This window comes from Lacerta agilis, chromosome 1, assembly GCF_009819535.1.
Source record: "Lacerta agilis isolate rLacAgi1 chromosome 1, rLacAgi1.pri, whole genome shotgun sequence".
Taxonomy (NCBI): domain Eukaryota; kingdom Metazoa; phylum Chordata; class Lepidosauria; order Squamata; family Lacertidae; genus Lacerta; species Lacerta agilis.
In genome coordinates this window covers 62,547,208-62,560,953 of record NC_046312.1, presented here as the reverse complement: position 1 = coordinate 62,560,953, position 13,746 = coordinate 62,547,208, and the positions used below count along the sequence as shown (strand labels likewise).

At 38.8% G+C, this 13,746-nt stretch overlaps 1 protein-coding gene across 4 annotated transcripts in view; it reads right to left on the bottom strand.

Moving 5' to 3' along the window:
• ELP4 (elongator acetyltransferase complex subunit 4) overlaps window positions 1-13,746 on the bottom strand; it is a 146,899-nt gene that overhangs the window by 102,167 nt on the left and 30,986 nt on the right. For all 4 annotated transcript variants that reach the window (XM_033151352.1, XM_033151361.1, XM_033151369.1 and 1 more), the window contains exons 4-5: window positions 11,243-11,374; window positions 4,428-4,567 (exon numbers count right to left, since the gene is read on the bottom strand). In XM_033151352.1, coding sequence (XP_033007243.1) covers window positions 4,428-4,567; window positions 11,243-11,374 — 272 coding nt within the window. The remainder of the gene's footprint in view (window positions 1-4,427; window positions 4,568-11,242; window positions 11,375-13,746) is intronic.

Sequence of the window (13,746 nt, the reverse complement as noted above, 5' to 3'; positions counted from 1 at the left end):
CCTTCTTTGAGCTTGGCAGAGGCGTGACATTGTTTTACGTTAATTAGTGTATTCCCAACTTAGAACTACTTCAAATGTCATTTATACCAAAGAAAACACATATTTGGAAGGAAAAGCTTATTGTCACATGGACACATACATAAACCTGTTTCATAGAATTAACCTAAAAAACACATCACCAAACTACTACAATGCCTTGTATTTTGTTCTATTTGATATTTCAGCCACATTACCTCTCTATCAAGTCACCCAATTTTTCTCAACCAGTGGTTTTTTGTACACTTTTGTCAGTTTCATATACTTTTAAGTTATTTTTACACATATCATATTCTGCTTTATTCATTGTGTAAACAAATCCAAGAGGAAAACCTTATTTAGATCATATTATTAAATTCTACGGTAGGAATCAACATAGCACTAAGAACATTGTTCTATCAGCAAAAGCATTTCTGCTTGCCTGGTGGAATGATCCTGCCTCCCCACTCCCTCCGTTCTGGGAGTTCTCTTGACCCCCTGAACCACTTGGGGTGGGTGTAGAGGAATAAAGGGGAAAGTCCCATTGTGCTAGCAGGACCCATTAGTTGAATCGAGCCTTATGCTTACATTTGGACAATTAATTAAATTAAAATACTTTGCTTAGCAGATGCACATGCTGAAGTGCATTCATTTCAATATGATTACATACCCCTCAACAATCCCAATTTGGCCAGGATGGCCACAGAATTAGTTAAGCTGCCACAGTTTCTGACTTGCTCTCAGGGGGCCCCAATTTCTCCCGGCCAGCAGACATGGGCCACAGAAGCAGCTCCTAGGGCGGCGGCAGCAGCATTGAGAAGAAGGCACAAGGGCTCCTTCCCAAAGCCTTGTTAGCACTTGCTAGGTTTTGGAAAAAAGAAGGGTGGACTCTAGGACCCTGTCCTGGGGAAGTGGTGCATTCCCCACCCCCAGGCCATAACCGCAAAACTATGAGCAAACCATGGGGAGGAACCTGCAAAGTTTGCAAGGGGTCATGCGGGTGGTGGGAGGAAAGCTTGTGGAAACTATTTATTTGTTTAAGGCAGTCAGTTTCACAAATGTCTGATTTTCATCTGAGGTATGTTGGATAACAGATTTTGGAATATGGAACTGACCTAAAGCTGGAGTTGGGAACTTCAGGCCTGGAGGTAGAATGCGACCTTCCAGCCTTTTATCTAGTCCTTGAAACTGTCCCCAGACCACACTGCTCACTGGCCCTGTTTCATACCCTGGGAGTTTTTGCCTGGGTGGAATGTGTGCTTGAACTCTGATAATGTCTCAGGGAAAAGAGGAGTGTATAAGGATGTGTAGAAACTAGACTGTGGTACACAGGTCAAATTTACATTTGTTGGTCTGCTCACTTTCACCTCTGGCCCTGCTTACAACCAGGATGTGGACCTCAGAAGATTATCCAGATGGGAATGCAGCCCCTGAGATGAAAGAGGTTCAACACCATAGCCTAAAACCTTGTTTAGAAACTTCTTAATAATGAAAATGAGTGTACACTCACAACATGATCAGCAACCACAATCTTTTTCTATATTGTCAACAAATGGCGAATCATAATGGTAAAATTGTATCTGTTATTCTGTGAGACAGAAAGACTCCATAGAGCAGATGCAAGTTGAAACATCCCAGCTAAATCCCCAATTTATAATTTAATGTGTAAAATATATATGCTCACAGGTGATGGAAGTGAACTTGTTAACTAGAGCTAACTAATAACCTTGTTAGTAGGATTTGTCATATTTTATGGGCAATAGATATCTATGTTGCATTCTGAAAGTCAACTATTTTTCCTACAGATTTGTTACTCAACACTTTAATTCAGCTAATGTGTTTAAACAATACATTCTCATCCTTTTTTGTTTAACCATTTTGTTCCTGATAAAGCAGGAGCTTGTGAGGAGGTATCCTAGTTACAGCACAGTCTCTCACTTCCTTATTGATAGTTTCTAAACATTTAACAAAGGGAAGGTTATCAAAATGTATGACAAATAGGCCTATTATCAGGAAGCAGACTCCATTAGGAGATATATTTTAAGCTGTTTTAGCCAGATTTATCAGGAAATCCAAGCTCTGTGTTCATTTAAGCCCATTTTAATATATACGCCATTGAAGCAGCAAATAATACAAGCAAATGTAGCACCAATTATTCAATATTCTTTCTGGAATACTAAAATATTCGGGATCTGTATTATACCCTATTATTAAGAAACCTGGGTGGCAACTGTAAAGGAATACAGCTATCAGATATGACTATTTATAAGGGGTCACCAACCAAGCACCTTCAGTTGTGTCCCCAGACTTTTCCCTGCAAAAAATCAAGTATCTAACCCTCCTAGAAAGAAAGCAAGCCATGAAGCAAAATGTGAAGGTACGGTTCTAAGCAATGTCTGTGAAATGAGCAAGCCTGGATGCTCCCACTTGTCAGTGTTTTAGCTAATGTGTGAAGTCATAGTTGTGACTGATGAGTGGTTTAGACACCAGGAAATAGGAATTCCTAGGATCCTAAAGAGCTACTGTACCCCCCCTTTAATGTGGTTTTCCTCCTGCTGTTTATTTTGTAGGCAGATATTCAACAGGTTAAGCCTTTTCTTGTATGGAAATACAATTATGAGGAAAGCATCATGATTGTACTCTCTCTAATATTGTGTTATGCCAGACCCTATGGCAGCCATTGTATGATATGCCACACCCCCATTGCCACCATTCTGGGACTTGCACCCCTAGCATTCTCTCAAAATTCTAAATATGCTCACTGGTCCAAAAAGGATGGCAACCACTGACTTATATAAATCACCATTAGCTTTAACTCAAACCTATGGCTGCGATCTGAAGAGTCTCTTTCTGTATAATGTAGGACACTGTGTACTCTATGATGAGACTCTCTCTACTGTTTTATGTGGTGCAGCTCCCACAGCTGTAGCAGTAGGCTGCTTTTAAAACTGCCTTGTCTTTTACGTGGTGGAAGCTGCAGTGGCAAAAACTCCCTAAGAACATACTGGCTTCTGCCTAGGGGGCTGCCCAGCTGTTCTAGCCTATGCTTCATCCCAACTGTTTTTCCACCATTGCTCTAGCAAACTGGGCTACTTGAATCTGGCCCAATAAGTGATTTGGCAAAAAAAACAAAACAAAACAAAACAAAACAATCTGGAAAAGAAAGAATTATTTGAATATCTAAAAGCCAGTTCCCAACATTCTGTAACAATGTGCTATGGTCAAGATTATGGTAGTTTGGGAGCATGCTTTTGATGAATCAAAACAGATGACAATTTTTTTTTGGGGGGGGGAAACCCACCCATGAAAATATTGTCACTGGATTATACATTATATAGAACATTTGCTCTGCAGATCATTTCGATCCTGGTGACTAGGACTGCTGTGGTGAATGGAGCCAGGAGGAAATTAATCCCTACCCCATGATATCCATGAATCTACCCATTTCTCTTTTATATTAATATTAATACTTGTTGTTCATTCTTATGAGAGACAGAAAAGAGTGTTATGCTCATGGACACTATGGTGACAGCAAATCCGCCTTCTACTTCCAAACTAGTATGGCTTTGCATGGAGGCTGTAGTATATATATATATATTATTCCAGTATATTATTCCAGTAATGAATTTCAGGGCAAAGCCATCCTACAGCAGCTCACATATCTGAGCAGCTCTTTAGAAAATATATAAAGCATTCAGATTTTTTTTAAAAAAATATATAATTATCCTAATAAAAAACTATTTATGCCAGAGAATGTTTCCTATTCTTTTTTTTTACTTATGTATTTATGTGTTTTTTTCTCTCTTCTCTCAACATAAGTATATATTTCTGCTTGTATTGAAAATTGTATAGATATTTTAAAGAACAAACTCTAGTACCAGCAGATTAAAACAATAAACAGCCTACTACTTCAATATGCAAATTGAAAGCAAATTTGCATATCGAAGAAAGCTAATTGTTCAAGTCATCCTCAGACCGTCTGTGTGCAGAGCTCATGGGGTGCACCAAGGGCCCTTGCAATGCCCAGGTCTTCCTTCCACACAAGCTCCACTAATAAGAGACAACAGGATTTATTAATGCTCAATTTAGACAGATGTTTAAAAAATAAGCTGCAGCAGACAGCAGACAGTTCTACTACATTTTGTGGACCCACAGAGAAGCACCACAAGCAGCCTTACTACAACATGTATATTGTCCAGTCCAAGATCTCTGCAGTTAAGAGAGGAAGCTCCTGCAAGGGATGGAGCTTGGAATATGGCAAGGAAAGGGTTTTGCTATAAATACTGATGCCTGGCCGACTTACTCCTAACAGTACAATTATTTGCACACAATTTTATGTCTATGAAATTTGTCCTCCAAACCCTCCTCAGGTTTTGTGCAAACAACTAAAATTAGAAGCTTTTGAAACTCACCATGATTTTATATCAGGATACAAAGCTTTTTCTTCAAGAAGGGGAAAGCCATACCACTTTATGTTCTGGATTAATTCTGGAGCCATTGTTTTTGATAAATCAAAGTAGTGTCCAAATTTTGAACAGGCTGCTTGGGTCACCTGTGAAAACAATGCATATGTTTCCCCTGTTACAATTTAAAAAATTAATACCTATTTTTCAATGGTCACAATACCCCCCCCCCCCGACACATACACATACACACGGTTTCCCATGGAGCAAACCTCAGCCATTGGGGAATTATTGTGTATGTTAGAATTAAGCAACCATGCAGGCCAGGCTATCAGGGAGGTAATCCAGGCACCCTCCAAACAAAACGAGGCAGGTCTTTCCATTCAGGCTGAAGCTGGAATTGCTGTTTTGCAGCTTGGTCTTCCTTTTTTTCCCTACAGCAAATGTTACTGGTGACACAGCAATTGTGTTTTGTTTATTTCATGCATCTCCTTGCCCATGTTCTAGTTCAGCTATGCCTGCTGTTTCAGCATATAGCCAATAAGAGAAACAAAGGGCCTTTATTTCTGCTGTCACCATCAGATATCCATATGGTGGAGGTAGTCTTCGACATACACAAAACACACACATGAATTTTGGCATTATCTGATAGGCTGAATAACTGGTGGGCAACTGAACAGTCAACTGAATATATTTTATCCTACTGATTAGTATCCTAGCTAAAAGGTTCTGAACAAAGACATTGGATTCTTATCTCATTATACATGGCAAAGCTATCTTTAGCCATCTCACCCCTTGCCTTTTCCTGTAAGACCAATTGCAGTTGTTAACAGTCGTCAACAGGTTTTCCACACCTATCAGCCAATCACCCATTCCCACCACCCTTCTGAGTAAAACCCCTCCCCACTCTCTCACTATATATAAGGGTCTGGTGACTTCTGTTCCAGTGTATCTGAAGAAGTGTGAATGCACACGAAAGCTCATACCAAGAACAAACTTAGTTGGTCTCTAAGGTACTACTGGAAGGAATTTTTTTATTTTTTATTTTGTTCTAGCTAAAAGTAGCTTGCTTTCAAATAATCATGTTTCTACAACAACAACAACAACAACAACAACAACAACAACATATGAGCAGTGAACAACAACAACAACATATGAGCAGTGTGCTGACACATTGACTAAAACATACAGGAAGCCATTGTGGACCATTTTGTCCAACATTCTGTTCCCACAGTGGCCAACTGGATGCCTATAGAAAGCCCAGAAACTTTCCTACACATGTTCCCCAGCAATCGGTATTCAGAGGGATATAGCACTGGAGAGATTATGTAGCCATCATGACCTGATTCACTGGAGGATGCAGACAGTTCAGCCTTCTCATTACATGGACATTACTATCAGCTTGAGAGCACCAATTACATGTTTAGAAGGATGGGAAGTCTCCATGTAGCAGCCCTGTTCCATTTTCCTTCAAGAAACACGAGAAGGAAAAATGGTCTGGAGTCATATTACAAACCTGCCAAAAATGAGACTGCTGCTGACAATACTAAGAGGCACAATAATGTGACTGATGCTAAAACTGATTCCCAGTCCAGTTTTGGCAACTGCACACATAGTTTGACTGCTGAATGAAGAAAAGAAGCCCCAGGGAACTGTAAATGTAGCTCTTTTTTGTGTGCATGGTTCCCAGTGTAACTGGAGATGTGAATTGCAGAAACATGGATCCTCATCCCATTTGTTCTCATCAGATTGTAGTAATCAGAGAAAAGGCAAAATATCACTTGGATATTTTGAACAAAATATAAAATCAAAAAATCCTTCCAGTAGCACCTTAGAGACCAACTAAGTTTGTTCATGGTATGAGCTTTCGTGTGCATGCACACTTCTTCAGGTATCTGAACAAGGTGCTCTAAGGTGCTACTGGAAGGATTTTTTGATTTTATATTTTGTTTTGACTATGGCAGACCAACATGGCTACCTACCTGTAATTGGATATTTTGAACAGTTCAAGAATCAAATTTTCAAATTACTTTTATAATAGTCATTTTACAAATAATATGAATTTTATTTTACTCTTTCAAATTACTGTAAATGAGCCAGGTAACTAAAATATTAATGGCTGCATGCATGAACATTTTGAGGAATAACTTCTATTGTGTTCTCTCTCTCGTTTCAAACACATGAAAACAAACGAACAATGTGTTACTGGGACTGCAATCTTAGACACATTTACATGTGATTACGTGCCACTGGACTCAATAGAATTTACTTCTAAGAAGAAATCTACAGAATTTTGCTATGAAAAAGTTGTATTGCAGCAGGATGACAATTTGAATGTTTTTTAATTTTTACATAAACTCGAAGTTATTGTAGTTCCACTTTTGCACGCACACAAAAGTAAGAAAACACTGTTAATTGTCACTCGACCTTCTTGTTCTGTCGTGTGTCTTAACTTTACACCCTCCTGCCCATTTTATAGAAAATTGGCCTGACTTGTGGGTGGCCATTCATACATAAAGAACTGCTCTGCTGAATACCAGGTTTTTGTATTTATAATGATATAAATTCAAAAATTAATCAAATCTCTGTCTGTTATGGTTTTTATTTTAAAAACTATCAGTAAAAAATGAACAGTAAAACTGTATTCCAACAATACATTGTTTGAAAAACCCAAGTTAACAGAAAAAGTAAAGCTTTAATAAGCAAAAAATAAAAATAGTAACAAATTCAACACTGCTAACAAAAAACAAATTTTCTTATAGCCTTGCAGAATGCAGAGGGTACTTAGCAATTATTTTAAAAATGCTATCTGTGTTTTTATTTTGTTATTAATTATTACAAAGTGTAATAAAATAGAACAAAATCTGACCATAAAATAAAATATGAGTATTGTTTAAAAATAAATCCAGAAGTTCCAAGTTATTTCATTTGGGGGTTCTCAGAGCAATTTAAACAAGAGCTGTTCTTTGCCCTATAATCTATCCTTTATCCGGATTACTGATCAGAATGTTTTTACTGCAATCTCTGCCAGAGCTCATCTTTTTATTGTGTAAGTCCAAGCCCCCTTAATGTTTTAGAAAGGCCTTGACTAACTGAACTTTGATCTGATGTCTTCATTGAGAAAAGCTCCAGGTTGCCTATTTCAGATGCAAATCCTCACTGAGGCCCAAGAGAGTTTAGTACAGACAGCAAAAGAGAAGAAACAAGAAGTTTCCAGGATCCTCTTTGAGAATCCTGGGGAAACACTGGTGTCCCTAATCCACACAGTTGCATGGATTAAGGTAGGTGATAACCTTTCTTGATTCTAAAGAATGAGCACAGTGCCTACAAACTGGGTGGAGACTAGGATTTGGTTGCAATAAAACACCAGGCAATAAAAGCCTGGCTATGTCAGAAGCCTATGAATAGACCTCAATGTACCACATTCCCAGGCCTAGTGGGGAAGCTTGCAAAAAGCCCACCTGAATCAAGTAAGCATGAATAATCTATCTTAGCAGCAGCATGGCCACAGAGACAGAGCAAAAGGGAGGAAAAAATACATTTCTCTTAAGCATGAGATAATAAATTTATTAGCTGAATGTGGTTTCAAGCCTACCTTTTCCTTGGATTTCTATGAGCTAGCCTGCACAAGGAGAAATAACCTAAGTTGTCATGGAGCAGAATATGTCTTTATGCTACCGTCTGCCGTTAACGTTTCTAATTGCAATACTAATGTGCTAGAAATTCTGAGATTTAGGATGAATCAAGGCAGAAAATTGATTTCATGCTGTGACAGTTTATATATTGCCCTAAGAATACAAGCAGTTCATTCATTAAAAAAGGGAGTATATCTGTGTGTGAGAGAGAGAGGTGGGGGACAACGGGGTAAAGGAACACACACTTTACCTGCTTGATACAAGCTACAGAATACCTACTGTTTTTACTTTGCCTATCAAATGGTTAGCCAATTACAAATAAAATTGTTTAAAAACTACCCAAGCCTCTGGAATTTGCTGCCCAGACAATGCAATCTTAGAGTTGTCAAACTGCAAGTCAGAGATCCTCCTAACACCTTTAAAATTTCCAAGGCAGCATGAAGGGGATTAAACTAATGTGGATCTCTCAAATTTCTCTACCACTACTCACTCCCCTATGCTTGTGTGGAAATTACAAGATACATTTTATTTTAAAAATATCAACTACTACTTAGGATACATTTACCTATACCTTTGATACTGAGATTTAATTTTCTGGTATGTTGGGTTGATACCTACCAATTTAATCTGGAAACATAACATATGTATAAAATGACTTTCTTTCCCCCCAACTAGTCCTCCCCCCAACTAGTCCTTTCCAACTAGTCCTCAGGGAAACTAAAGATATACTGGACAGGTGTCATGACTGGTGTAAGGTTTCAGGGAGGCCTGGGCAAGATACCTTCCTTGTCCTCTCAGCACTTCCCTGGTGTACCCCACAAACTTACCAAAGAATGGAGTGGCAGTGGTGCTGTGGGCAGCAGTGGGGACGGGCGGGCAGGGAGCCCAGCACTTTTCTTATCAGAGCTGTGCCCTAAAATAAGTAACTGGCCTTAAAATAAGAATCCTAATTCTAGTGCTAATAAAACTTAAAAAACCAAAAACAAAGAGATGGTGGCATTTGCTGCACCATGCAAACTTCTGGTGCTGGGTCTGATACAAGTTACCTTAAATAAATAAATTGTGCCAGCTAGGAAATAGGCGAGCAGGAGCAGCTGACAGGATGAACACAGCTTTCAGTGTGCAAAGCACTTCTATATGGATTTGAGCACATGCCAATTTTCCTTTCCAGTTATAGTCCCCTGGCCTGTGCCTAGTAGACTGCTGTCCAAGAGAGTCCCTCTGATCTTTGGGGATAGCTTGTTTGTGGGTCATGACAGACTGCCCTGGAAGTGGATGCCAAAAAACCCCTCATGCATTTGCAGCCCTTTGAATTGTGTCCAGACTCACCCAAGGCAGAGAGGAAGGTACTGACAAACAGAAGAGACAAGGTAGGTAATGGAGAAATGATTCATAGAATCATAGAATTGTAGAGTTGGAAGGGACACCAAGGATCATGTAGTTCATCCCCCTGCAATGCAGGAATTGTAGCTAATGAATATCTGACTGGTGGACAGGCTGACTTCAGAGACAAGGATTGCAAGGTAGTTTTAAAGAGTGGCTGGAACTGGAGCATATGCACTTGGCATTTAGTTGTTCAGACAGAGATGTGTGGCAAACACCAGAATTATGCATGCATCAGCAACGTATAAGGATATCTGCACTATCACAATTACTCATGACCAAACCATTTTGCCAGGAGGCTGAACATTCCCAATGATACCTTAGAGAGATTATACTTGTAGTTCCTAACTCTGACCTCAGTCCGGTTTTAGTTAATAAAGCTTTAGCTATGCAACCACCAGTTTAAATTGGATTACACCTCACATCAATTTTCATCACATATAACCTCCATTATAATATAAAATTAAACATGGTATATTATTGGAGCAAACTGGGAAGCTTAACTGTACTTCTAAAAATATCAGTTTTTTTTCCAATGTTGGTATTCCTTCCCCCTACCTCCACATATGAACTAAGTCTGTTTTGTGATGGTTCAACGTGTTATATCAAGCTTCATATTAATAAAAATTGATGAGGTCACATAATCATCCTGGAGGGTCTTTGATTTGGCATGTCATCATATATAAATCTTCTCTCTGATGTGAATACATAGACATGTCTGTGCAATTACAAAGAAAACCAAACATGCCAAGCCTTGTAAAATCATTTTGTCATATTCCAATTATATTCCTTAGAATAAGCCTGAACTTACCAGGCAGTTCACTACACTTACATCAGATATATAAAATACTAAAGCCAAACAAAGCAAGTTCCTATGGACACCAAAATATTGCATGTAATTTTAGAGATTTCACCATACCATTATTCTGCACAAGAAAATAGCTAGCCTAGGGAGAAATATAATTCACAAAACACTAACAACCGTAAACTCTGTAGAATTGACCACTGGGCTTGTTTCTTACATGCTGCCTTCATAACGATTAGTTTATAGTGACAGTGAAGCTGATATAATCTCAAGTGCTTACTTTACTTATTACGCACATGGATAAGCAAGTCAACAGCTTGATTCAATTCCATGCTTTCACTAGAGGGATCTAAGTACAATTCATTCAACCTATATAAATGCTTCTATATTCAGATAAATTTATAAAGCTTTCTTGTATAAATGGAAAGGATACTTCTTGAAAACTTAGTTGGTTTCTAAGGTGCTACTGGAAGGAATTTTTTTTATTTTTTATTTTGTCTTGAAAACCTGTGTAGTAAACTGTACAGTTCTGATGCTGAAGCCTTTACAATTTAATATTTATTGTTCTTATGACAGTATAGCCTATATATGGTAGTACTACACATTTTCTTGGGAAACAAGAATTCCCAAGCCAATGTTTGCTAATGAAACACGAAAGGCTGAGTGGGTCCATTTGTAGAGAGAATCAACAGAAAAGCGAGAGGTGTCCAACAATTCATGCTGACTCTCCTCCCAAAATACCTCCCCCAGCCATTCCCCACACCAGCAAAGCGACTGGAAGAATATTTTCAATGGCTAATCAACAGAGGATGAAAGAATTATTAAGTGCTCTTCCACTCTGATATTTAATATTATAAGCTTATGGTGGGGCAAAACACTTTTTGGAATTAGTGCTAAATGGTGTAGTTTATCATTTTAACAGGAATTTTTTTTTTGTCAAGAAATACTTTCAGTTTACCATACATCATTATTTGAAGAAATTACTATGAAATAAAACTTACCTCCAGTTTTGGTATGTTCTGGTAACGCCAGGCTATTCTCATGGATTCCTGAGAATCTTGTTTGGACTTCACAGCTGTAGCTTCTTCTTCTATTTCATTTATAGCGGTATTCAGCAAAGGTGAGGGAAGTTCCTGAATGGAAAATAATAAACGTTTTAGATGAACTGCTTTTATTAAACATTTAGAAAAATATTGTTAAAAGAAGATTTAACAGCTCACAGCAAACATTAATGATGGTACTGGAAGCTCACTTCAAGGTACTAAAGGAACCTGTGGCTGTACCATCAGAACCTTGGTCTATAATATTTAAGAAATTCCAGAGAATGAATAAGGTGCCACAGGAATAGACACAGGTAAATCTTGCCCCAATTTTCACAAAAGAGGAAGAAGGAGAATCCAGGAGCCTACAGACCAGTCAGTCTCACTTCGATACCAGAGAAGGAGTCAGTTTGTAAGCATCCTGATAACAATGCAGTGATTAGTAAGAAACAGCATGGATTTGTCAAGAATAAATCCTACTAGACTAATCTGATCTCTCTTTTTTAATGGGTTACTTAGTAGACTATGGGAAGCCTGTCAATATAATTTCAGCAAACCATTTGACAATGTCCCCTTTTATATTCAGTTTGGAAAGTAATTAAATGTAGGCCACATAATAATACCATCATGCAGATTTACAGTTGGTTGGAACACTATACTCAAAGGGTGCTCATTAATAGTTTTTCATCAAACTGCAAGGAAATTTTGAGAGGACTAACTTCGGGTTGGACCTGGTGCTTTTCAATATTTTCATCAGCAACTTAGATAAAGGGGTGGAGAGAACCTTTATCAGAAAAACACACAAAAACAGGAAGGATAGCTAATACTTCTGGACTGAAATTCAAGATCTTGATAGGAAACTAGGCTGGAATTCAGCTGAGACAAATGTAAAGCTGCATTTAGGCAAATATAAAATGTACAAGAATAAGATGGGAGATACTTGGATTGGCATTAGTATCCATGAAAAGGGTCTGTCAAACTGAACATGAATCAACACAGTGATATGGTTGCAAAAAACAAAACAAAAAAACTTAAGCAATTTTAGGCTGCATTAATTAGCCGATTATATATTTTAGAAATCAGTTTACCAGTTTGGTAGGTATTAGGCCAACTCTAAAAAAACTGAACCAAGTTTTGTATGATCAAGTAGATTTTTTTTAATTTTTTATTTGGATTTGATATCCCGCTTTATCACTACCCGAAGGAGTCTCAAAGTGGCTAACATTCTCCGTTTCCCTTCCTCCCCCAAAACAAACACTCTGTGAGGTGAGTGGGGCTGAGAGACTTCAAAGAAGTGTGACTAGCCCAAGGTCACCCAGCAGCTGCATGTGGAGGAGCAGAGAAGTGAACCCGGTTCACCATATTGAGTCTATTTCCAATCAAGATAGCATTCTCAAGCATTATCAGGCACAAGGCTGCTAGTAGAACCATAGTAACCAAAATCACAGGAAGTAATAGTTCCATTTGATTCTGATCTCATATGAATAACTGTGTCCAGTTTGGGGTGCTGCACTTTGAGGGTTCCGGCATATTATAGACAGGGGTTGGCCAAGTTGGCCCCTGCCAATGGCACAGGCTGGGGGGGCACAAAAATCATGTCTCTCCACTCTAAGGAGGAAGGCAGACGGACAGACAAGAGGAGGAGGAGGAGGAGGAGGAGGAGGAGAGAGACGGAGCAGACCAGACCTGACCCAACCCTGATGACTGCAGAGGAAGTCACTGGTGGAGCAGGAAAGGCAACGAAAAACAAACTTTTTGAGTTTCTGGTTCATGGTCTCTCCTGGCTTTGGAGGACCAATACATCTCCTTGCCAAGAGCACAAGGGTTGGATGGTGCCGAAACAGCTCCTTGCCGAGGGTACAAAGGAGCCTAGGTATGCCTCTGATAAGAGACAAATAGAAATGGGTTCAGGGGAGGACAACAAAGCCTGTCAGAGATATGGAAATAATGGGATATTGTTTGAATGCAGGAAAGATGAGAGCAGACATGCTAGGACTCTACAAATGCCTCAAATAAGAAAACAAAGCTTTGTTCTCTGCTACCTCAGAGGGCAGGACTAGATCTGTTCTGTTTAAGTTTTATTAGAGTAGGTTTCAGTTGAACATTAGGGGGGGGGAATGTTAAAATGTTAAGAGCAGTTTAAAAAGGAAACCAGTTACCTGGAAATGGGCTGACCTCATTGGAGGTCTTCAAGCAGAGGCTAGAAAGTCATGTGTTAGGGGTGCTCTAGATATGGATTTTCTGCATTGAGCAGGGACATGAACTAGCTTGCCTACAAAGCCCATTCCAATTCTTTTTTTGGGGGGGGAAGTGTTTTTATTAAAGATTTCTTGATTTACAAAAGTATGTACAATGTCTCTCGTATTTTTTACATGTATAATTTTTTTACAAATCAGTTTCATTTGTTGAGACATTGGGAAGAAAAAGGGGGAAAGAGGTGGACAGCGGTGGGATGATGGGTGGGA